Here is a 26492-nt window from a genome sequence, read left to right on the forward strand (position 1 = left end):
GGATTAACGAACCTTCGGAACAATGAACCTTATTTCGTTTTCGGATTAACGAACCTTCGGAACAATGAACCTTATTTCGTTTTCGGATTATCGAACCCTTTTACGTTTTCGGATTAAGGAACATTGAGGTATAGGCAATTTCGGAATTACGAACCTTCGGAATTACGCAGTGTAACCGACGGCGAAAACCGGAGTTGATGCGGACCACCACCAGCCAACCACATAATCGCCATCTATTGTTGAAAAAATGCCAGTACGGTACCCTTGCAGTGGTCCGGATGCGCGCGCGGTCCGGATAGCTTTTACAGACCACTGAATTTCCAGTTCAGTGGAATTCGGTCATGTTAGACCGTGTTAGACCCCCACGTTCAACCCGCCAGCCGCCCGACCGGCTATCGCTAGGAGGACAGACGGGGCCAATGCAAATCAAATCCCGTACCGGTTCGTTCAGGAAGCTCGAAGTCAAGTTCGCGTCGATGTCTGATACTCTGATGATGGTGTGATGTCTAACGTTAGTCTGTAAGTTAGAACTTTAAAATAACTATTCAAACTTGTATTCTGGTAAAGTACGGTATTTTGTTTTGCTAAATCGTAAGCGAATCATATTTTGAGTGATTATGTAACTAAAATAAGATTAAAATAAAGCCTTGGTCGGAACCAAAGACAAAGTAACAAATAAATAGCTAACCAGTAAACCACAAAAGGCACAAAACAAGTTTTGTTTTTCCGAAGCCGCAGGTTTAACCTCGCAATACCGGTAGGCGGTACGGTACGTGTGAGTGAGCCAGTTCTTGATCTTGGCACTTGTGTGTGCAAATGCTGTTTGTTTTGAACAAATGTCTGTGATTTTATTATTACTTTCTTTCTTACTTGGAGTTGGATTTACGGTACTTGGATGTTGAGACGTACAATATCATGCTTAAGTTATGTGCCCCTTGTTGATATTCTGATAATATTTCAAAAGTTTTTAATGTAGATCTATTCTAAGTTAGACTAGAGTTTAGGTCTAAAATCATGTGTAAATTTAACACAGGGAGCCCAGGAGTTGACCGTTCAAAACGAGGGAGACAATGGGGTAGATTGGGGTCTCAAAGACAATACCGTTAGTAATCTTAATAAAATGTGGAAACCAAAATTATGCACTTGACTTAGTGACTTACAATACATGTACCACGATTATATGGATAAGCCTAGGTCTATCGTCGATCGTGACCACTCACACAAGCATGCGAGGTTAGTTAGTTCAATAGTTGTACTAACCTCGCACAACGCATGTCATTTCATAATGAATTTTGACGTTTTCACTCATCACACGAATGTGAGAGAATGAAACACGCCAAAATCTTCACAATATACTAAATTTATTAATCTAAATCTTATTTAATTTAATTTTAAAAAATTTTATGGATGGTCCATCGTGACACACAAATCCTGACATCGAGGCACAGACTGGAAGTGGAACCTAAAAAAAAAGGAAAGTTCTGTCGCGATACCTCTCCTTCTTTCAAAATTCAAAACAAAATGGCAGATCGAGACCGAGGCTATATTTTTTTTTTTTTAGGTTCCAGTCTGTGCCTCGATGTCAGGATTTGTGTGTCACGATGGACCATCCATATAATCGTGGTAAGCGCATAATTTCTGTTTCCACATTTTATTAAGATTACTATTGAGACCCCAATCTATCCCAGTCCCGTGTCTCCCTCGTTTTGCATGGTCGACACCTGGGCTCCAGCCCGCTTCAGGCCGGAGCTCCCTGGGTTAGTGTAAATTGTGAGGAACAATTGCAAACTCCAGTGGCAGTGAGTCCAGAGTCCCGACTAGGATTTAAAACTTGGGTCCTGGCTTAATATCGCTCACACCAATATTAAATACCGGTAATTCAGATCTAACAGATCATAGGTTTTAGATGATATTAGATCTTACATAAGCTGATAAGTAAGATCTAATATAGATCTAGAGCCTATCTGCTAGATCTGACTTGCTGGTGCGAATTCTCTTCCTATTGATGTAACTTGTTCTGTCAGTGTCTCTGTTTTTTAACGCAAACTGAAATTGCTTTCACTGAGTAATTATGTTTACAATATTTTAATGCATATAAAATGCAATGTCATATGACCTGGTTCTTAACTTTTATTATTATTTTCTTAGTTCTGTTGTCTATCCCCTACTTTTCCAAGCTGGCCCTTCAATATTCATTTAACCAAATTTCCGACTTTCCTCTTGTGACTTTGTTTGTTTTCTCTTTCTCTATCTCACTCCTTTTCTTTCTATCTTCCTATCCCCTACCTGGGACTAGGCAAGGGACCTTCTTTCGTTAGCCTTTCACTTTTCTTGTTCCATTGTTTTGTGTCCACTTTTCTCTCCCTTTCCATCCTTCATCCCCCTGCTCTTACCTTTTCCCGTTGTAGATATCAAAATCTCCTTTGTAAATATTCCCTCACCCCTCACATAATTTTATGCAGTTTTGTTTTATTTTTTTTCTGGGTAATTTTTACCTCTTATCTCTCTTAAACTAGTTAAAATGTTATGCCATGTATTCTCTTTCTTTTGGGGGACCTTGCTTTGACAAGTTCAGCTTCTTGAAGGTCTCTTCCTCTTTCATGACATACATGTATGATTTCTATTTATAGATTTTAAGTGTGCATGACAATCGATGTACTTAAGAAAGTATTTTTTTTATGATGTTGTTTGTTATGTACAAATGTTGTGAAAGAAGAAATAAATGAACCATGAACCATGTGAGTGTCAGTGATATTAAACTTTAAAGACCCACTTTTAAATTCTAGTCGGGAGTTCAATTTTTGAAAAAAAATTGCGTTGAATAGAAAAGTATTGATAATTTTTTTAATCGTATAATTGTGATTATGATAATTTGTATAGTCACCCAATGACCAAAATAATCACATTTATGTACACTACAGACTCGGACCTTTCTAACAATGTATAATTTTATTGGGTTTATGACTTTGTGGTAAAAAAAATACTTCTAAATCAACTAATAAAATAAAGAAATGTATATAGTTGTGTGTGCTATTTTTGCCTGCATTACCAATACATGATAGGTATATCTGCTGTGTTCTTCTGATTTAAGATATAAAACCAAAAAAATGATAACATTAGACCAAATACATGTAATACTTCAAAGATTCTTCACATGTATACAGGGAATAATTTTCCTGGTATCGCCTCGCAATTTGCTCTACATTTTGAAAGACGTCTTTTGTAAAGCATGTACATAGGACTGTACATAATAGTTGAGAGCTTTTCTCTTATGACCAAAAATGCTATTCAAATTTGTAAAGCAAAATTATTCCCTGACACATTGTAAGTCTGAATGTCTCTGAACTGTGTCATTTGACCTTGTATCGTTTGATATGTAACAAAACCAAGTGTCACTTTCATCCTTTAGAATTATAGCAATCACATTTTCTGTTTTTTTATACAAAAGCTACATTTGAAATTAAGAATAGCGAAAGAAAATATGTGTCGATATGGAAGAATTGTTGTGAAAAATGAAAATTTTGATATTTATCTGTTTCAATGTTTTTGACCTTATTTCTTGTAAAAAAACAACATGACAATTACATTGCCAAACATGTTTTTCAATCAATTAACAGTAAAGAAGAATTCTAGCTTTAATTTGATGCGGTACCAAATTTGCAGTTGAAAGTAAAGTTTTCCGAAAAATATTAACGTTTTCCCCAAAATAACACAAAATATTGAGAATCCCCATTGACTTTGTACAGGTGGCACCGCTTCCGGCACCACCCCTGGTTCTCCGTCTTTAAAGACGTGTAACTCAAGTTCTATTTAAATCCTAGAGCAATGAAACTTTTGAGATTATTAGCCAATAGATTCAGCTTTATAACTTGTTCATAGAACTACATGTACTTTGGTTTAGAAAATGTTTAGCAATAACTCAACAAATTAACCAAAATATGTAACAGCACCACCCTTTTTGGTGGGCGACCTCTAGACAGCTGGCAGCCATCTGTTTCGAGGAGTTTTTCAACATTTTTAAATTTTTATTTCTCCTCGTACACAGACGGCTCGCGATCGTGCAGCCGCCAGTGGTTAAAATGAAAAATCCCCCTGACAGGGCTCATCGATTTTTGTCTTTCTTTCATAAAGATATATGAAAAGAACTGGACCAATTATTATTCCGTTTTGGCCTGAAATACACCAAAACAGGAAAAAATAAACTTAAAAGGACCAAAAACACACTTGACTTACTTCGGCTGTTGCGCAACTTCACTTCCCTGGTTTATCCGAACTTAATTGAGTCCCTGTACAGATCGAGTTAGAACTTCGGTCTCTGTAATTGGTTAGTGGAGCCAACAGAGTTCAGTGGAACAACCAATAAAACAGAGTCCGAAGCTTTTGGTCTAGGCGACCTCATGACACATGGCCATTTATGAGCAAACTTATGAACATGGATTTTTTTGCAGATTTCCTAGATTTACTAACCCTAAACAGTGATTTTAGTGATAATTTGGACACATTTGTTAAAACTAGGAAATTCCCATAAATTCACACAAGCACCACTCGCTGTGTATCTATTGGCAAATCTAAGTAAAAGTGGACATTTTCAAATTCTTATTACCTCTATTTCAAATCAAGATCAAAATTTTTGATTAAAACTCGTCTCATATAAAAACTAGTCTCATATAATTTGGTGTGTATACAGTAATACTAGCATGGATCCCAGGAATCCTATTGATTTTGAGGTCAAAAGGTCAAAGGTCAAGGTCACAGTGACCTGTTTTCATCTTACCCCTCTGCAGTCCTTGTACCGGTAAACGCGATAACTTAAGTTTAACTTAACCTACATGTAGGCTCATATAATTTGGAGATATGATACCAGCTTTAGATCCCAGGAAGCCTATTGATATTTGAGGTCAAAGGTCAAGGTCACAGTGACAGGTTTTCATCTTACCCTTCTGCAGTCCATGTAAATGTGATATCTTCATTCTTACTTAACCTAGGCTCATATAATTTGATGTGTATGATACTAGCATGGATTCCATGAATTCTATTGATTTTGAGGTCAGAAGGTCAAAGGTGAAGTCGACACCTTCCACTTTTCTTGCTTGAACAAGTTCTCCATTTTCCACTTTACAGGGGGGCGTATTATGTGCTCGCCTTAGCGACAATCTTGTTTATAATATTTAGATAAAATACATGTAGATCTTTGATATATCAGACTTGACAGAGCTCTGTTCACCTTTATTGTATACATAAATTTTCTCATGTTTGATTTCATATTCGAACGACTTATTTTGTTGTAATTTATCATTTTCAGACTTGCAGATGTACCTGGCCACCTTCAAGTAGGATTGACAGCACTGGTATTATGAGATTCCTATAGACATGGAAGGCACAGCCTTTGATGATGACAGACCAATCTATGTGGGTCAAGTTCCACCTGAATTGGACACTGCTGACCAGCCTTGTACTCCCACAGACGTCCAAGTACCAGTTGAAAACATTCACGGATATCATGTTGAAGATGCAAGTGAAACAGGACAAGTTCCGCCTGAATTCAATAATGCTGCCCAGCCCTGTACTCCCACAGACATCCAAGTACCAGTTGAAAAACCTGATGGATATCATGTTGAAGATGCGATTGAAACAGGACATGAGAGAGAAGAAGAAATATCACTTCCTATTGCCAATTTAATGAGCTGTGAGAAGCAGTCGGATGACCTAGACTTTGTGGATGCTCATCAGAATATGGATAGCTCCAAAGGGTTGGTGAGGGATGTGATAGAGAATGAGCTCTGGGACACTGAATCAATAGATTTTACCTTAGATTCTAGTTGCGCCTGGGTGGATGAATGCAGTGATGACGATGATGACCCAGAGATTCATGTTGGACATGAATTGAAGAGTGTTGATTCTTCTCCCAAAATTGCAGACCCGAAATCGAAATGCGAGTTGGCCATAGACTGTGAAGACAATTCGTTAGGAGAGTCTGGCAAAGCAGAATGCATTCCTGAAATGACCACAGATAAGAGAAATGTGGACAATGTATCCTCTTCAGTAGCGAGTGTAACTGAGCATTTGTCAAGGTATGAAGCAGTGTTGGGTGATGATTTGGAGAGAACTTGTGATGCTTATACCAAGACATCTTGTGAATTGAGAGATTTAAATGTTGAAAACAATGAAGCTTTCACTAACCTTGAACACCAAAGACTGTCTGAATCAGAGATCCCTATTGATCGTAATGTTTCTGAAGATGGGAAAACAGAGTGCCAAAACATTGATGCATCCGAGGGTGATGATTTGGAGAGAACTTGTGATGCTTATGCTCAGACATCTTTTGGATTGAGAAATTTAAATGTTGAAAAGAATGAAGCTTTCACAAACCTTGAACACCAAAGGCTGTCTGAATCAGAGATCCCTATTGATCGTAATGTTTCTGAAGATGGGAAAACAGAGTGCCAAAACATTGATGCATCCGAGGGTGATGATTTGGAGAGAACTTGTGATGCTTATGCTCAGACATCTTTTGGATTGAGAAATTTAAATGTTGAAAAGAATGAAGCTTTCACAAACCTTGAACACCAAAGGCTGTCTGAATCAGAGATCCCTATTGATCGTAATGTTTCTGAAGATGGGAAAACAGAATGCCAAAACATTGATGCATCCGAGGGTAATGTTAATTCGCTTAAAACCAGAAGAAAAAGAAGGAGGAAAAAGAATGGATACATGTTTATTCGTAAATCTACACGTAAGTCTAAAACACCTTCAAAGTCGGTGGTTGCCCGTTGCAAGGATTCAAAGACAATGTGTGAAGATGTAGAATGGGACAAAGAAGAAAATTGTTCATCTACATCAAAGCAAACTTCACGAGAAAGTAGGACAAGAATAGATTGTGATAGAGATGAGGGAAGCATCCAGAATGAAATGAATTACTTTGAAAGTGACGAGAACAACAAGTCACATGTAGGCAAAGAGGTAGGGATAGGTCCAGTACATCGAAAGGAAAGAAGGCCAGCTTTGATGAGTGAAGGTGGCCACGGTGAAATCTTGGATGGAACTGCTATTCCTGAAATAGACGATAAAGATTATGAACCAGTTAGTAGTCAAATATTTATTGGTCCTCCCATATGTCCTTTGTTAGATGCTAGATGCAAGGAATCTGTTTATCAGAATTTGGAAGATATTTCAGAAGCAGGGGAAGGAGATCAGTTGAATGTTGACAATACTCTTAGGGAGAGAATAGACTTGGCAATCCCTGAACCTAAAGGAGATCATGAGTGGGAGAAGTTGACGCCTAAAGAAGATCAATTCAAAGAAACCGACATGAATGAACCTCGTGTTGAAGCGAACTCTCCTTGTCACGATGTTCTTAAAACGTCAAAGAGGCAGAGAAGAAGTCCAAGATCATCAGAGAAACAGAATGAAATAATACTGGTGAGCAATGAGCAGGGTGAAAGTGACAATCTAAGGGAAGAGAAGGCCCTGATAAGAACACATAGAGGAAGTAGTAGGGTGTGTAAACGACCCAGAAAGCAGAGGCAGTTTGAGACTGCGAAGGATGTGATGGATAAACTGGACAAACCATCTGCTAATGCTTCAGTGGAAACCTCCCCAGAGACAGTCCCTGAGTTGGTGCCTGAAAAGAAAGAAGTGCCTGAAAGTAATGAAAATGTAGACGGACCAACACCTCCGGAGAAGAGACCTATCTACAGAGCTCGGCGGCGTAGAGCCAACAGCAAAAAATCTGCCAGCGATATGATCAGAGACCTGACTGCCGCTTCTGAATCTGCTTTGAAAAGAGTCTCCGAGTCCACCTCACCACCATCTCCCAAGGAGAATCAAGAATCCGTCCAGGCTGATCAGATGGTTAGTTCTAAGAAGAGGAGGGGCAGGCCACCCAAGGTTAGACCGGCTAGGAAGCGGAAGTTCCAGGAGTGCTCCCCAGAAGGTGATGATCCTGTGAAGACATCAGATGAACCAAATCAGAGCAGAGGTGAGTTGACACGTAATAGTGGACTTTATACAGTGAATTATCTACATGTACACTACATATTTTCATCGGAGCCATTTAAATAAATTGCTTTTTACAACTGCACTATGAGCAGAAAGATGGGAACTATCAAATTTACTTGTTTCCTTGATGACTATGTGTATGTATGCAGATGTAAAGTACAATGTACAAGAATGTACATTATTTGGGGGTTCTTACATGTACATGTAACTATACTTTGATTCAAAAGTAATATACCCTAACCAACTCCCCTCTTCCCCTTCCTCCTTCCCCTCCCCCCCAAAAAAAAAAAAAAAATCGCAAAAACGAAAACCCAACAAACATTAGCTCAGTGACTTGTTCATTCCCTGGTGGTGTTTCCTAAAGCTGTTCATAAGTTATGCCTAACTTTATTCACAATTGGAATACTGTTCTAAAATGTTATTAAGTCCGGTACATCGTAGGAGTCACCAGGCATGCATAAAGTCACATGTAACCTTTACAAATTAATACTGCATGGCATATCTTGTACAGATTACGTGTGATGTCGGTAAGATTTTGTTGTTGGAGGGATTATCTTTAATTGTGGTACAATGCAAAAGTTGTCAGAGCAGTATTGAAATATCTTCATGTTATTGTTACCTTACAAAGGTGGGGGGAGGGGGGGGGGGGGGTATAGTCTGCTATGTTTGCATGGAGACCCACTTGTTGATCAAATTCCAATCAGGGTCTATGCCTGCAGACTAGGGGGGGATCTGGTTTAATACATGTACTGTAATTGTGTTTTGGACAGTCGTACTTCCATTTTCAGAAAAATCTGCTATCAAATTCTAGTCCACCTGTTGGTAGTTGGACAGTAAAAGAGTGGGTAAAAAAAGGGGGAGTGTTTCATCATGTTAGTCGATTGTTGGATATCGCACAAAGTCTTGTTTTATCCATCAGTTATCATAGTAGCAGTCAGACACCTGTGCTTCTCTGCCAATCGAAGCCAAAGAATGTCATCTGGACATTCTGTCAGACAAAGGATCAATTGGGCATATAAGTAGAATAGTCTTCAGTCCTAGTTCTTCCATCAACGTGTACTTTCTACAAAAATTGCTCATAGAAATCTTGTTTTTAATTTGTTCTTGAGGTTTCATTTTTTTCCTGTAGAGTGAATACAGGATGTACAGATATCTTGCTAGATTTTGTATTCTGTTATCATTTGAATGTTCCAATAATTTACATTTTACGTTGTTTATATTGAATTCAGGTGGCAAGTATCCAAATAATATACACTCATACATGTATCGTGTGCTGAAAGTTAGTGAACCCCACCAGAAAACGAACATATTTCAAGTGTTCAAGTTCTGCCATATCTTAGATATTTAATTGTTATTAAAGTCAGGTGATAAAATATCACATTCAATAAAGTTAGTTTCTCTGGGCTTGCCAAACATTGTAGTGTTGTCAACACTCAGTGCATTTTCTGATAGGGTTCACTAACTTTTTAGCACTACTGTAGATTTCAAGATTTATCAAAAACATGTGATCACAGCTTAAAAGCTGAATTACAGATGCTTTACAATTAAAAAAACAATGAAATAAAAAATAAGGAATAAACAAAACAATCAAGAAATTTACAGAAATTACAATATAAATTCAAAATATTACGGTATTGTACAGCTTATTTGCAAGACTTTAGATGTTATCAGATTCAATTTTGAATTATGTGTGGCAGGTATCACAATAATGTATGTGTACATGTAGTTCAGTGAATATCAAAAATTATTTCATTGTCTGAATAACAGACACAAAGGAAAGAAATACATTTAGAAAGAAAACAGGAAACAAATACTTCATTCTTGATTCTTGATAACACAGGAAACCAAGAATGAGCTTACCTGAAGGTTTGTTTTCATTAGTAATTGTTTTTCAATGTGAAATATTGTCAAATTTGATGAATGAACATACCAGGCGTCCGTTTCATAAAGCTGTTCGTAAGTTAAGAGCGACTTTAAGAACGACTGGTGATCCTTTTTACGCTCTAAACCATCGCCAATGAATCTACCATTTACCACAAGAAAGGATCACCAGTCGTTCTTAAAGTCGCTCTTAGCTTACGAACAGCTTTATGAAACACCCACCAGGATAGTGTATCCATGATGTGTTTCCTTGTTTTATTCATTTTTTCTTGAATGATGCACATTGAAGTGCTAAATACATGATAATTATCAAACGCTTTTCTGCTGGCTTCAATACAGTATATATGTATCTAGGTTTGGGTTCGTATGCTCTACAGTGTACATGTACATGTATACTGTGCCAATTTTTGAATTATCTAGAGCTGCTTTGTGAAACTGAAAGTTGGACAGTTAGTGTACCATTAGACTTCAAGTACTATTGTTTGATCAAATTTATCTTGTCTTTTTTTTTCAGACCCAAACCCAGGGCAGAATATAGACATGATCAGGTAGGAATTTAATCCAGCTTTTGAAAACTCTTGAAATCATGAAAAATTAAAGGGAACGTTTGATTCTGAGAAATATGAGATACAGAGTTAAGTTCTTCAATTCATAATGCCACTTATGACAAAAAACATAGTGAAAAGGAATTCAATACAAATGATATTCCTTCATTTTGAAAGAAAGAAAAAACAAAAGAAATGTCTGAAGCTCTTTGAATGAACATGAACTAGATTTGTACATGTACATGAATGAGGTCCCTAATGTGTCTATGTACAGTTTCCAAATAGATGTATTGCTTTAATCTCAGATTAAGCAATTGTGTTTGTAACCAGGGGGTCCAGTGAATTATTAGTTGTTGATGGCTACATGCATTTTCTCTTTTAGGCTTGTGGCTTTTATTGAAAATATGGCTACTCCTTTAGAAAAGGGAGCTTGGTGCATGCATGACTGCATGTCACAATATTAGGTATTGAAGGTAATAACCCTACAACCATTTTATCACTGGGCAAACATACCAGTATTTATTGGACTTTCTTATTTGTTCAATATACACCTAAATCAAATCATGAGGTGTAGAAATGAACAAGAATTCTAGAAACAAATTTTTGCAAAATTGTCATTCTTCTAAATCTGAACTTTAATCTTTGGAGTTTTCTTGTGCACATGGAGGATGTGAAATTTTGTCCCCTTGAACTTACATGTAGAACTCAATAATGCCATTCACAGTATGGATTATGATTTCAAGATGATAAAACTGGATTAAATGTTTCCATTATATTCAAAGTTCCTCATTCTATTTGCATTGATTCGTGGAAATGCTTATGTACATGTAGTATGTAGGTTTTGATATTGAATTGAAGTGTTAAAAAAAGATGTACATTAACCTCTGATCGTTGTATCAACTGGTACGAAGTACATATAACTACAATTTCTTTCTTTGTACACAGCCTTAACAACATCATGCCTTCAATTCACCAGTTTTTTTCACCAATATATTTCAAATGAAGTTAGGCCTAAGTACTGTTAATACTCAGAATATGCAAACCCCCACTCCCACCCCCAAGGTCACCATACACAGACAAGAAATATGGTCTATATGAGCAAATGGTGTTTATAGACAGGTTCTGGCAATACAGTGAAACCTGTACATAGAGAACTCCCAAGGAGCACTATTTACATACATTGTACTGTTTTTGTACGCAGGTGGTCGTTATAGACATTTCAACATACACAAAACCTACCACTGAATTCTTTTATGTTTGATATTTTCTCAGACCGGAGTATGCATCTCATGATGAGGACAGTGGAGTTGATGACGATGAACTCATTAATCCGGTACTTACACCAGACTCCAAAACCAAAGGTAACCTGGACCCAATTCAACTTATTTTAAGCCTTATAAGTGTATGAATGGTCATCTTTCATTGATGCATTTTTTTAAAAGTGAACCACGCGGTCCAGGGTTCAAATCCCACTGCAGCACTCCCGTCCATTGGCAAGGCATTTATTTACATTTGCTGTTCTCCTCCCAGATGTAGTAAATGGGTACCTGGAAGGAAGAAATTCCTCGAATGCTTGAGCGGCTAGGCTGCCCATCTAAAGCCGGGGTAAAAATATCATGTTAAAGGAAACCAAACCCAAGAGGAGAAGCAATATTGGAAAGAGTAAAATGAGAGGAACAATTTAAAACAAGTTTCTTCAAAATCGGTTGTGAAATAAGCAAGTTATGGACGCTTAAGAGGCCCTTCTCATCCTCAAATTGGCAAATATGCTTCAAAATGGCTGATTTGTGGACTAGTAAAGTGAATATTGACTGAATAGTAGTATGTACTTTATAATAATGTACATGTACTTCGTTATCTCCAATATTTTAGTTTGGCTACATTTACAATGTTTTCAAGATTGGTCATTTTGCCTCCGACGAAGATTCTGCTAGGATCGAAAGCTTAGGCCCCTTTTTGACTTTCTGTTTTCAAGATAGATAGTAACAGACAGTTTGTGATATAGTGATGTTTCCTATTTCTAGATCTTCCACCTGCCTTCAGCATTAGTGATGTGGTATGGGCCCAGGATCCAAAAGACAAGCTAAGGTGGCCTTCAGTTGTAAGTAGAAAAATAAAACGCTTGATTTATATTACTGAAAACCAGGGCCCCGTCTTACAAAGAGTTGCGCTTTATCCAATCAATCACAACTATGGACGGCCAGCAACGTCAACATCTATTATGCATGTTTGTTCAAAATATTTTCTAGTTATGATGTCTATTCATGCATTCATTGTTTTCTTGAAAATTCAGTATGCTTCTCTTTGTTTACAAAGGACGTAGTGCAAATTTCCTGTAGAAAAAAATATGACACTGATGGGATCAATCGTGACTCTTTGTAAGACGGGGCCCTGGTGTGGTATCTCAAAATTATAAAACAAAAATTGAAGACAGCCCAGAATTAGAGTTTATTTGGAAATTCAGAAATGGTGGCAACCTCATGAAGTGTAAAAACTATCTCTTTGTTTCTGTAAAGATCTCTTCAAAAGAAGAGGGCTGCTACTCCCATCATAAATCTAAAAAATCAAGCTCTTTCTGAACTGTCCTCAAACTTTTCAATTTTGAGATGCAAGGGTTTTTAACCAGGAATTTTCTCAGATTCATTGCAACAATCTGGTAATGCAAAGTGGGTTTGATATGCATGTATACATGTACTCATTAGACCTTGGAACAAACCTCAGCACTATGTACATGTAGCTGGAATTCTGAACTTCTACAGATTACCTTTAAGCGTATTTGTTTTGGTAAATCTCTCCCCACCCCATAAAAATAAAATATAATAAATAAGAATGTCACTTCGAATTCATCACTATATTCTGTGAATGTGAATAGGCCTACCCTAAAACAGTTATTATGAGAAGGATATGAAATAGTTTAATGTTTTTTATTCTTATTCGATGATTTTTGTAATTTACTTGAAAATGTCCTAGTTTTTTATGTAAAACCTCTTTTAATCACTACATGTGTATAAAATGTAGTGCTTAAAGTGATAGTTTTCATGAAAAGTAATGGTTGCAGTTCACATTAAACATCAAATACAAATAGCATTGTTTGTGTATGTTTATTGTTCCTCATGGCAGGTAATTGAAGTAGCTGGAGAGAACGTGTCGAGACGAGTCTACACCGTCTTCAAGACTCACCAAACGAAAGAACAGTACTTTCAAGCGTGAGTATCATCAGTTTCGCACAGCCAATCCAATCTCCGGTTTCATGATATCAATTGCAAGGTATAAAAACCATATGAACCATAAAAAGTTTGATTTGCTGTCTGTTATTGATATGTAATTGAAATTGTGGCAATTGATAAATAAGTGTTGTGAAACCTGAGCATGATATGTGTTTTGTTTTGTTCGTAGAGACCCTTTGAATGAACGAATTGAAGATTAAGTTATTGAAAGTGAAGTCTTGAATATCATAATTGTGTGTGTGAAAAATGTTTGGTTTGAATAGCTTTTGAGCAGATTTGACAACTTAAAGGGGTATGAGCAGGGGTTGAGTCGAAGCCGGTAATTAAAAATCAAGAGGTTTTTCAATAGAGACGTTATTTATTATTTGGTTAAAATGTTTTATTTGGTTAAAATGTAGACTGAAAACCTATCTTTTCAACTAATCCCCTTACATTATTTTTTCTTAATATGTTTTCAGGCATTTCATAAGCTCTAAATTACAGCGCAGTAGAATATATGCACATAGTTCAAAGGTCATTTAGGGTCAATGAACTTTGGGCATGTTGGGGGTATTTGTTGATTTCCATCATAACTTTGAATGTTATGGATCTGGTTCCTGAAACTTAGACATAAAGAGTAATCAAGTATAACTGAATATCTCATGCAAGTTTCAGGTCACATGACCAAGGTCAAAGGTCATTTAAGGTCAATGAACTAAGATTATGTTGGGGGAATCAAAACAAAATCTTTAACCAAGGTTAGGTTTTTATGGATCTAGTTCATGAAACTTGGACATAAGAGTAATCAAGCATCAGTGGACTTCCTGTGTGAGTTTCAGGTCACATGACCAAGGTCAATGAAGTTTGGCCATGTTGGGGGTATTTGTTGAATTGCCATCATATCTTTGAAAGTTTATGGATCTAGTTCATGAAATGTGGACATAAGGATAATCAAGTATCACTGATTGTCTTGCACAAGTCTTTGGTCACACGATTAAGGTCAAATGTCATTTAAGGGTCAGTGAACTAGTATTTTATGAATGGTGTTTTTTGTGAATTATTCTATAGTCATTTTCAAAGTCAGCACTGCTGCTATATTAAATTGTGTAATGCAGGTGAGACTGCCAGATGCGCTCCACTTGTTTATTTTGTTCTCTTTAATTTACAGGAAATCTTCCCGATGCCTGAAGCCTTATAACTGTAGAGAAAAAGAAGAATACCTAGTGAGTATAAATATTTTATTTTGTCACTCACTATGAAAAGTCAAATAATTGACTTTATCCATAACTTTTGTGCATCTGGCCAAATTGTCAATTCATCCCATTTATAAAGTCAATGCCAACTAGCTAAGCTAAACCCAGTATGGTTACATGTCATAAGGGAAGAATTTAAGTGCAGTGGTTCAGACTCAGTCCTTGTAATCAGCAAGTCATGTGTTCAAATCCCACTGCAACATTAGCAGCCTATAAGATGCCAATCTACACTTTGCCACTCCTACTGTAGAATATGATATTATGTCATTGCAACCTCTCGGAATAAAAATTTACTGCATAATTATCTCTAAAGTGCCTTGTAACATGAATTTGTTTTCACAGGAAAGGGGGAAAGGGGTAACTGATTTCCACACAGCCGTCCAGATAGCGAATGACTTTATCATGAAAATAGGTGAGTTTATGGTATGTCTTTTAACCCTCCAGTTGGTTTTGCATTGATTTGGATGGGCCTCCTCTTAGAAAAGTTCTGATAGCAAGTTTGGAGGGAGGCAAAAAATTGTATTCAAATTTTTTTTTGTTGCTACTTTTCATGAGTCCACTCACCACATAGTCTACTTTCATTTAGTCTAATGCCATTCCGTCCATCAACATTTCGTCTAACAACCATTTCGTCAAATAACCATATGGTCCAATCATCATTTGGTCTTATCACCATTTCGTCTATGACCATTTCGTCTCATAACCAGTTGGTCTCATATCCATTTCGTGTACATTCATTTTGTACAATCAACACTTAGTCCAATTAGACCAAATGGTATATGGACTAAATGGCTATTGGACCAACTGGTTATTAGACGGAATGGTGAGTGGACGAATTGGCAATTAGACCATGTGGATAGTAGACGAACTGATGGTAGACCGAATGATAGTAGACAAGTTGGCAATTGGACGGATTGGCATTAGACGGCTTTGGAAGTAAACCCTTTTCACAACCTTCTGTGTAAATCTGCAACATCAGATTTATAAGCTTTAACACTGCAATGGATGGGGATTTTGTAGGTTCTTATTTTTATTTGCTCTTTTGAGCATTTTGAGGGCAAAATCGCACTGAGCCCCCATGAAATGCTTTCTCTGTTGGGGGGGATGTTCTTCCATTCTAAACATTCATTTGTTCAAAATGTAATATATGAAGGACTGATGAACATATTTTCTTGAAAGTTCATGAAATATGGCTAGGTCCATTATGGGTATCCTCACTATCTTGTCACTTTATTAGCTGTGGGGTGGAAGAGGTAACAGCGAAGGTCATAAGTCAATAAAAATGCATTGGTTTTGGCTTTCAAATGCAATATCTTAGGAACTGTAATACCCGGGTGGAGAGTAGCATACAGAGAATGATGTGCCAAAGGAGGATGCTATTATAGCAGTGGGTTAATGTACAATAAAGTCCGCTCAAGTCAACCTTTTTCTAATGGGGCGTTGCACTAACCACGTTAATTCCAAAATGAAGCGTAGGTCCAAAAATCAACTGCAAGTCCTTTGATTAAACACAAATTTGTTGAGTTAATTGAATTTAGGGACTTATAATTGGTTTGCAATTGTATGTCAGTTTCTTGCAAAGCCTTATAGTTTGAATAATTGGCTGAGTGGGTGAGGAGAAGTAATTTTTGAAGGGCCAGAACATACATTGCATGCATAATTTATGTCTTCTTTTTAAAGTCATTTTTTAATACTAAATTGAGAAGATTTGTGTTGTCTCAAAAGATAGACACATGCTGATTGACCTGACTTTGTCTCATTCTACAGGTCTAGGAAAAGTGAATTCCCATGAAGACTTCTTCAAGCCTAGTGAAGGTGTGTATTTCCTCTTAATTCTTAATATTAAAAAAACAACAAAAACAAACAAGTGCGCACATAGTTACCAAGAATGCATATAGCATTTCCATTTATTTGAATGCAGGATAAAGGAGCACTGTCAAATAAATTTCTTGCTCACGGGCACAGGTGCGGTGACCGGGGATTGAACCCTGGACTTTCATGTGTCTCGTCAGATGTCTTGGACCACTCAATCATAGCACCTCCATGAATAGGCGTTTACATGTATGTACATGTATAGGGCCATCTTTCTAGAATAATATGTTCTTAGTCCCAGTTCACTATCACCCCGGCTTTAGCTTGAGCTGCCATTTCCGACGCTGTGCATTCAAGGAATTAAATCTGCTGGGTACCTATTCATCTCTGTGGATACATTTCTTGCTGAAGGAAGACCTGCCATGGTTTGGATTTGAACCAATGACCATCTGATTGAAAGGCGAGTCAAAACTCTAGACCACAATGCCCCCACACTCTTGCATCTGAGTGGTCTCTCTCCCTTTCATCTCAAAACAATTACATTAGCTGTATACTGTCTTTTCTCATTTTAATGATAAACTTTATAATATGATTTTTTTATCACTTTTTTATTTCGTACTAGATTTCTTTGATGTTTTAATCAAATTATTTGTTTCATTGCCTCTGTGTTGTAACAGTCATGAGAAATAAATGGCTCAAAACGATTGAAAATATTGATTAAAATGCACCAACGATGTACATGTATATACTGTAAGAATCTGGGCAATGATAAGAAATTAGCTCAAGTCTGCCAAGATTCACACAGACAAATGAATGGATGGGACTACACACAATCTTAGAGCCTGCATCGCATCTTTATAATTACAATCATATTCTTCCTGAATCAAACATGAAAAGATCTTGAAAGCTCATATCATATTCCTCTAATTTCTCACCCAGCAGGGAGTTTTACTTTCATTTCTTTGAAGAAGTGTAGTTTCATACTGCCCAGGTTGTCACCATCTTTCAAGTGCCTTTGAGCATACTCTTAATGGCAAGACCCAGTGCAATTAATGAGATCACTGGCATTACAATGGTGAAATTTGTGTGAAATGAAAACCAAGTGATTATTAATGCTTTGTGTGAAAATGGTGTGAACTGGAGCAATAAAATAGTAGTCAAAATGTGAAGTCTCCGGTTTCCTGTTTCCTAAAATGCTAATTCTGCGTTCTTTTGTATTTCTAAACGTCATGTTCTGTTTTCTTCATTGACATGTGCAGAACGTATAAGGCCATTGTTAATAGTGAAAAATATTAGAAAATCAGAAGTTCCTTTATACAGTATGCTCTGAGGTATATTGTGGTTTTATACATACCGTAAGTAACGGTCTATTAACCGCACCTTTTTCTCGGCGGGATAGAAGCAAAAGTCGGGGGTGCGGTTTATCCACGGTGACGGGTCAGAGCCAGCCCGTCGTAACCCCTCCCGAACATGTAAGACGTCTGCCAGTTCACAACACATCGAGTGGCCGGGCGTAGCCGCCCAGGGCAATGTCGTTTAGAGGGGTATGAGCCGCGGGTAATGAGAAGCGATTATTACGATCTTATCAAATATTGTCCATAACAAACGCACCCACCTTCATGACACTAATTTCGACTTTATTCTCGGTTCAAAGCAGCAGAGTTCCCTTTCAAAGAGACGCCAAGCATACTCGGTAATATTTTATCACAGCTGAGCGAACGCGAGAGTTGAGTGAGCTGAGCTAGCTTGCGTTGTATTGTGGTTATAGTGCGACTTAAGCTGGCGCTATTCATTTTAACCCTCGATCCCCTCAAAAGTCCCGTTTCGCGCCAGCTTATTTTTTCTTTCCCGTTTGCTTTTCATAAGATACCATGTACACCACGCACGAGAGAGACGGCACGAAGCCTTAAAAACAACTGTAAAAAATGCCAATTTCTTTGTTTCTTGAACCTTCTTGTAAGATTCCCGTATCCAAAATTCATGCTAAGACATCGAATGCTAGACAAATTCTGAAAGTGATTGTGAGTTTGTGATGCAAGAAATGTGAATGTTTCTTCCTCCTACGCCGGGAAAGACACAGATCATTATTTGATAAGATGTACTGGTAGTGGTACCGTATCGTAGTTTGCATTGTACAAGAACGGCAGTGCTGTGTGTGTGTACACTGTGACTGTGAGGTGAGTGAGTGTGTAAGTGGCCTATATTGTCGGGACCTTTCTTCCTTGCTAACATTTGTAGATGAATTGATCAAGAACAGCAGATTTCCACATACCGGTAATCTCTTTGGATACTTTGAAATCTTTAACTTAGTTTTTGTTTCTTAGTACCTCAAATATAAATGTGAGGTTTTTTTTTTTTTTTTGTCCAAAGTTGGGGGTGCGGTTAATCCACGGGTGCGGTTTATAGTACGTTACTTACGGTATATGAATAAATGAAACTTTGATTGAAATTGAAATGAAATAGAATGATAAATATTGTCAGAGTTATTTTCCTATGCAAGTTGTAAACAAACAAAACAGAACAAATTTGTTATCTGGAAGTCTAGAAATTAGTTTACCTTTTATGTAGAAAACTATGTTTCAGAAATCTCCTGACACCATATATGCTGTCACAGAATTCAGCCCAGAGAGAAACACATAAAGCCTATTTTAAAAACCTGCTAATTTTGTTATTTTTCGCGAGCAAACTACTCAAGATGGCAAAAGTAAAAATGTATAAAACTTGCACTGTTTGTACTTTGTAGCTTTGTAACTTTTTACTTAATAATTTGTCAGTTTCACTTTTTGTTATGTTCTCTTTCTCTAACAGCGTACCCCGATTCTCCGCCCCCATCGCCTTGTGAGTTATCCCCTTCATCCCCCCTCCTCAGGGTCGGTCACAACATCCAAGAAGATTCCTTAAACTACTCAAGGACCAGCCATTGTACCGTTGATGATATCGACGATGACTATGATGAGGGGGATCAGAGCCTGAAAGATAGATTGAGCATTGATAGGAACATCTTCCACAGAGACCCCAAAGAAGCGACAAAATTGTAAGTTGGTCATCATCATCATTATGATTGCCATCATCATCATCATCATCATATCATCATCATCATCACATCATCATCACATTATCATCTTTATAATTATCATCCTTGTAGTCCTTGTTTCATCATCACCACCATCTTCATCTGTCATCATCATCATCATCATCAATACCAACATCATCACCATCAACATCATCATCACCATCAACATTATTATCATCATCATCATAGTTTTCATCATTATCATCATCATCAGCTATCATCATCCTTGTTTTCATCATCGTCGTCCGTGTCGTAGTCTTTGCTATCATCTTCATCATCATCATCATAGTCATAAAAAAGTCATTGCCATTATAATTGTTGTCACCATCGTCATTCCTCTTGTTCCCCTGAATGCTTGATTTCAAGTTTGGTTTTCATTGGGGCTGAGCCACTATGTTTATTTAAAAAAAAAATGTATGCTTTATGAATTAAGAGGTGGCTAGGTGTACCCTTCTGTACAAAAGAGGAAAAAGGGTTGAAAAAAAATAGGTCAATATTAGAAGCTTTTGCTGTGTTTGGGACATACTGAAAAGTGAGCTGACTCTTCTTGGCAACCCTTGTTTACAAACTGGGCAGACACTCATCAAATTCTGCCAAGTGCAATCGCTGAACGAATTTTGGCCAGAATAGGGATGCAGATCAACTGAAAGACAAGATTACCAAGATTTATCATTCAAACTTACAGACGAGATATAAGAAAATATACCAGGCATTCATTTGAAAGTATTTTAATAGTGGGAATTATTCATCCAACATTATCTGGTTATATTTCTTAATTTCCAGTCCAACCTCTGATTTATAATTCTCCATTATACTTTCTCAATTATACATGCAAACTCTTGGGTTATAATTATATTAGTTTCTATTCAAACTGATTTTGAGATTGTTACCACAACAGAACTGGCATTTATATGTAACTGTGAATTATCTATCCATCTATAGGAAAAGGAAGTGGCAACGCAAAGAGAAACGTCTTCTAGGACTCATGAGAAGCCAAGAGGCAAAGGTAGGTAAAACTACATGAATGATGAACAATGAATATTGAGAGAAAAAAAATCGACCTTCCATAAGTTTAATAATTGCCTATCTTCAAGCATTATTTAATGATAATATATAGAATTTATGAGGTGCCGATTATCTGGTTGGCTATTCAATGGCGCACACTATATACTACCCTGGCTATAGCTCCAGTTGCTAATAGTGCTTGGTGCATTTAAGGAATTAATTCTGCCGGGTACCCATTCACCTCACCCAGGTTGAATGCAGCACAATGTGGGCAAATTTCTTGCTGAAGGAAAACACGTCATGGCTGGGATTCAAGCCTACACCCCTCTGATTGAAAGACGAGAGTCGTAACCACTACCCCACAATGCCCCCAGACCAGAATCATGTAGTAATAACATCTTCTTAGTCAAATTTTGCCCAAGTTGAACAGTTTTCTGTATGCCCAAAAGATTAGACTTAGGCAGAGTGACCTGTCTATTCATTCTCATCAATGCAAGCTTGCACTGAAAGCTCCCATCAAATAATGATGATCAATAACTACATGTATAGTATTCCTGGCCCTAGTTGCATAAAAGGCAATTATGGTAACTAAAGGGAGTGTTGCAAGAAAATATTTGCAATACAATCTTACAATTGATACAAATTTAATAGGTTGCTAAAAAAGAGAAATAAAAGGTATTCTTAAAACTGTATACACTGCTGCAATTTTGATATTGTAGGGCAAAGCCTCTTTTCTTTCGGGCACATGTATATATATATATATTACAGCACACAGTTGGAAACATTAAAAATGAGCACAAACGATATCCAATTCCAACAGAAAGGCAATAGGACATCCCAAGCAATGGCATTTATTGGCCCTTGGATTAATTTAAATGTTGGGCAAAAATAAAATTCAAGAAAGTGATTTTGATGGCATCCACTTCTTGTTGCTACCATTCTACCATCTCATCTCACTCGTTCGTGAACCACCTTGTCTAATGAGCGGACAATGTATTGTGTGGAAAAAGTCCGGACATCAGAGGCTTGTAACACAAAGCTTAGCAATGATCATAGAACATTTTTTCTATGATTAATTGCATTTGACTACAATGTACAATCAATTGTGAATTCAAGCGTACGATTAATTGCTAACCTTTGTGTTACGGAACCCTGGTTGGAATAGCATGCTTGGTCTCTTAATTTCTCTGCAATTGCACATTTTCTACCATAATCATTTGGCACATATTCTCAATTTATACATGCAAACAATTTGGTTGGTCATTTCTTGAATTCTGTTCAAACTCATTTCTAGATTGTTACCCCGACTGTCCTTTTATATTTCACCATAGGAATACTTGGTCAGTATCCAACATGGAAAAGTGGCAAGTCTGAGACACCAATGGTTTCTGTCCAATAAACCCATTGATAAAGGAAGACTGCTAAGGGGGTCCTTTGGAGCACTCATCAGTGAGGAGAAGGTAAGAAAATCACCCATTTCTTCGGGGGAGCATTTCTAAAAAAGATTCTTTGGATGTTTTATCCAACAAGTCCTGTTTTATCTGCAAGTAATCATAGGAACTGCCTGACAACTTGTCAGGCAAAAAATGTTGATGCAATTTCTTCTCTTATCTAATCTCTTAGTCCCTGTCACATCGTTCCGTGCAAGCCTTGTGGTTGAGTTGCTGGCAGTCACCCGCAGCTCGCCCACAACAAAGATTTGAGCATGTTCAAAACTCTTCTGCTGGCAAATTAGACTTGAGTATGCTCCTGCAGGCAACTGCATGCAAGATACGTGTGAGATACTGTCAATGCGGGCAACCTGCCTGCAATCAAAATAGTCTCCTGCACGTCAAACCCAAGGTTTGCATGGAATGATGTGACAGTGCCTTTAGTCTGCATTCATGTTGATATTGAGGAGAGGGGAATTCCCCATGCCTCTGACTCAACAACAAGGGACAGTCCCCATTCTGAGGAAAGAACACACACACCAATCACCAATAATGACCATATGTTCCTATATTTGTGACAGTTTGTCCAGGGAAGTGACACTTCCCTGGTTTGTCCATATGGTTGTGTAGAAAGGTATTTTTCTCTTTTTTGATATTTTGTCCTTGTTTATGGGCTTGCAATACAAGAGAGAATGGGTCTCCAATTAATTGTTCTGCAGCTCATTACAATTTAAATGTAAATACACTTTTGTGTTGTCAAACTCTGCTTTTCTTGTTATTCCCAAATCTGTACAGTCATTGGGTACAGGCTTTTTAGGGCATGAAGAATTTGAGTAGTGACATTCACTTTTGGGGGATTGACCAAATAAAAAAAGGCTTTAACATCGCTTTAAAGTACATGTGTCTGTTTCTGTTTTCTTATTTAGCGACATGAAATTATGAGGCACTTGAAGGATGTTCTTACCATTGAGGAATCTCTAAAGTCTAGTCCTCAGTACATCATGGATGTTGCTCTTCCTGAGGTAGTATTCAAAATAATTCTCTTCTCTCATGTATTTGTTTGATTCATTTTGTATTCGACGATGCATTTATTAGGTTGTTCTATTCATTTACCTTTTATTCAAATTATCACTCATTTTCAAATTGTGTTTTATGTTTGATAGTCGATGACTGTAAAAGTAACATTGTGATAATTTTTCAGATCATTTATTAAATGATATATAGATAATTTTGTGGATAAGAAGCATTAGTTATTCCCAAGAAAATGAGAAGAGAGGAGTTGTGGCTCAGTGGATTAGTCTCTGAAACTTGAACCACAAGGTCTGGGGTTCAAATCCCACTGCAGCACTTATGTCCTTTATTTAGGTATTTACATGTATATCTACATTGCCACTCACCACCCAGGTGTACTTGTACATGTAGCAAATGTGTACCAAGTAGGAAGGAATTTCTTGAATACTTGAGTGCCTGATCAGGGTATCAGGATCAGGCTATGCAGTGCTTAGAGAAACATTGTATTACAGCGCTAAAAAATGTTGCATATTATCATTATTATTATTGAGAATATATATATTTTATTATTCTTAAAAATCTTGTGTCTTATTTATGTTTCGTCTCAGGCTCTTAATTTTGCATACCAGAAGGCTAATAAGGTTGGAGAAGAAGAAGCCGAAGAACTCGTTCATACGGATGGTCTACAGGTTGCAAGAGATCTGGACATTGGGTGATCATAACATGTATTGGTTTGTACTTAATTGAGGACATTCGCTCACCATAGCAGTACCGATTGGTCAAGGTATGGTCTCAGCAATTGCTGACCGCTGAAATAAATAAGAGGAGAATCTCACTTGGCAGCTTTGGAAGCTTCAAAATGATATCTGTTTGTAATCTGATTTTTTGAAAAATATTTAATGGCATATGATGCAAGCATTACAGCCTACACATGTATAAAGTATTGAAGATCAAAGTTACCTTTTTGAATTTTCATATTTAATGCAAAATATCATATGTTAAAAAATGAGGTCACATCAGATTGCATAGTGAGCAGCAAGTTTAAGCCTTCTCTCAGTTAAAGCTTTCCCTTACATTCATGGATGGATGTGTATCCAGGCCAAAAAAGTATGATTATTAATTTTCAGGGGCTAATTTTCACAAACCATATGCACAAATTTGCAACATTGAATAAGCTTAACATTGTAATAGATAGGGATTTTCTGGGGCTTAAAAAAAAATTCAGTAGCATGAATTTGCAATCATTGAATAAGCTTTAACATTTTAATAAATAGGGATTTTACGGGGCTTTAAAAAGAATCAGTTGCATAAATTTGCAACATTGAATAAGCTTTAACATTGTAATAATTAGGGATTTTCCGGGGCTTTAAAAAAAAATTCAGTTGCATAGATTTGCAACATTGAGTAAGCTTTAACATTGTAATAAATAGGGATTTTCCGGGGCTTTAACAAAAACTCAGGGCTCTTTTGTGCATTTCAGAGACGAGATCACCCCAAGCCCCTGTAAGATTTTTTCCCCTGGATTTATCTCACTAGAGGTATATCCGTAAAGGCTTAACATAGGTTCTTAAAAATAGAAATAATTAGCTCCTTTACAGAGTCTTACCATGCATGTAGCAGTGACTTGTGGTTTTCAGAATAGCATATCATGACACTGTTGAAGTACATCTCCGTGAATAATTTATGAAATAATAAAAACATACTTCAGTCAGATGTAAGATGTATATATATTTTTGCTTTCATGAATACTACCCCTTATCACACATCTGGTGGATGTTTCATGTAGCTGTTTGTAAGTTGTGGTTGACTTTACGAGTGACTTGGGAGCTAAATCAACACCAGAGAAAATTGTATGCTTATCATTTAACACAAAGAGTCACCAGTCATTCGTAAACTCATTTGTAACTTTTGAACGGCTTCACGAAACAGCCCCCTGCAGGCGCGTAGCCAGGGGGGGGGGCGGTGGGGGCGGTCGCCCCCCCCAAAACGTCCCCAAAAAGAAAAAAAAAAGGAAAAAAGAGAGGAGAAAATGAAAAGGAGGAAAGGGAAGAAAGTTAGCTATGTGTTTTTTTTCTCAAAAGAGAAACTCCTTCATTCTTGCTCTAGATTTATATATGAATTTTGCTTCCGCGCTGTGCGCGGTTAAATGACAATATTGAAGACCTCCATTTTTCCCCCCACCCTTTCTCTAACCTTGTTTTTCCACCTCAGCTATATGTGTTTCTTGCCAGTTAAAGTTCAAATGTATACATAAGGGCATGGAATTAGAGTAAGGTTAGGCCGAAGTATATGAAGTTATCTTTTTTTTTAAATTGATCGCGCAACTTCTGGTCGGGTTGGCTCCGGGCGGGTGAAATCTTTATATCAATTTCTGCCGTCACCTCCATAAAGTCAACTTCTCCCGCTTTTCAGCTCATTACTAAACAACCATAATTTTGGGGGCAAACAGGTTCCTAATTTAAAAAGAGGAAGGTATAAAATTCGTATAAAATTTCCTCCATTGTATTCCTTTTTTGTGCGTTCACAATCTTTTTTTAAAACAAGGTTCAAAATCACAATATAGTCAACTGAATTGGAGCTGATATATAGGTACTAGAGACGGGAGAGACGGCTCCTTTTCATTTTAATTTATGAAACACCAAAAGATTCGCGCTTCGCCCCCTAGCACCCACCCCCTAGGGAGCGCGCTTCGCGCGCTCTGTAAGTGTTGGCACGCTTCGCGTGCATTTACCGCCCCCTCCAAAATGAAATCCTGGCTACGCGGTTGGCCCCCTGGATACTCAGACTGAAATTTCTGAAACTCAATCACACATTATTAATTATTTGTTATAATCTGAAATATTATTCTTTCATGCTTATGGACACACTCTTCCCATCCCTTTACAGTGTAGTTCTAGCATGCTGAACTTATGATGTACTAGTGTTGTTATCTGAAATACAAAAAAAAAAATTGTCAAAGAACTGCCAAATTTTCGTCCCAGTTTAATACCGAAAATTAATGGGTGAGTTTTCCACAGCTTCAGGTCCAGACACTGCATTGTATGTTTGTGTCCTCATTATGTTTGTTACATATATGCAGCTTTGAGGAAAAGATCTGGTTGATCTGCGAAAAAACAGAATTATGACATTTTAATGAGGGTTTCTGCCCACTTGGGATAAGTTTCTATATATAGCCATTCCTTCTTTATTTTATAAGTGCAATAAGAGAAACTCAATGTTGAATTTATGATTAAATGAGGCCAATCTTTAGACAAATTTATTGATCCCATAACCGTGTT

General features: G+C 37.2%; 1 protein-coding gene across 1 annotated transcript; it reads left to right on the forward strand.

Moving 5' to 3' along the window:
- The first annotated feature begins 222 nt into the window (after nt 1–222).
- LOC129262344 (uncharacterized) lies at nt 223–26124 on the forward strand. Its single transcript, XM_064099930.1, has 14 exons — nt 223–519; nt 5303–7978; nt 10394–10427; nt 11697–11785; nt 12449–12525; nt 13545–13630; nt 14799–14853; nt 15226–15295; nt 16651–16698; nt 19504–19729; nt 20711–20774; nt 22105–22233; nt 23130–23225; nt 23823–26124. The coding sequence occupies exons 2-14, from the start codon at nt 5371–5373 to the stop codon at nt 23928–23930; spliced, it is 3690 nt and encodes a 1229-aa protein (XP_063956000.1). The 5' UTR covers nt 223–519; nt 5303–5370; the 3' UTR covers nt 23931–26124.
- Nucleotides 26125–26492: the final 368 nt, after the last annotated feature.

This window comes from Lytechinus pictus, chromosome 5 (genome assembly GCF_037042905.1).
Source record: "Lytechinus pictus isolate F3 Inbred chromosome 5, Lp3.0, whole genome shotgun sequence".
Taxonomy (NCBI): Eukaryota; Metazoa; Echinodermata; class Echinoidea; order Temnopleuroida; family Toxopneustidae; genus Lytechinus; species Lytechinus pictus.

Bases quoted from the DNA above. Each gene is read 5' to 3' on its own strand.
- LOC129262344 (XM_064099930.1), top strand. From the start codon at position 5,371: ATGGAAGGCACAGCCTTTGATGATGACAGACCAATCTATGTGGGTCAA. The intron at 7,979-10,393 runs GTGAGTTGACAC...TTTTTTTTTCAG, and splicing joins TGAACCAAATCAGAGCAGAG to ACCCAAACCCAGGGCAGAAT. The intron at 16,699-19,503 runs GTGTGTATTTCC...TTTCTCTAACAG, and splicing joins CTTCTTCAAGCCTAGTGAAG to CGTACCCCGATTCTCCGCCC.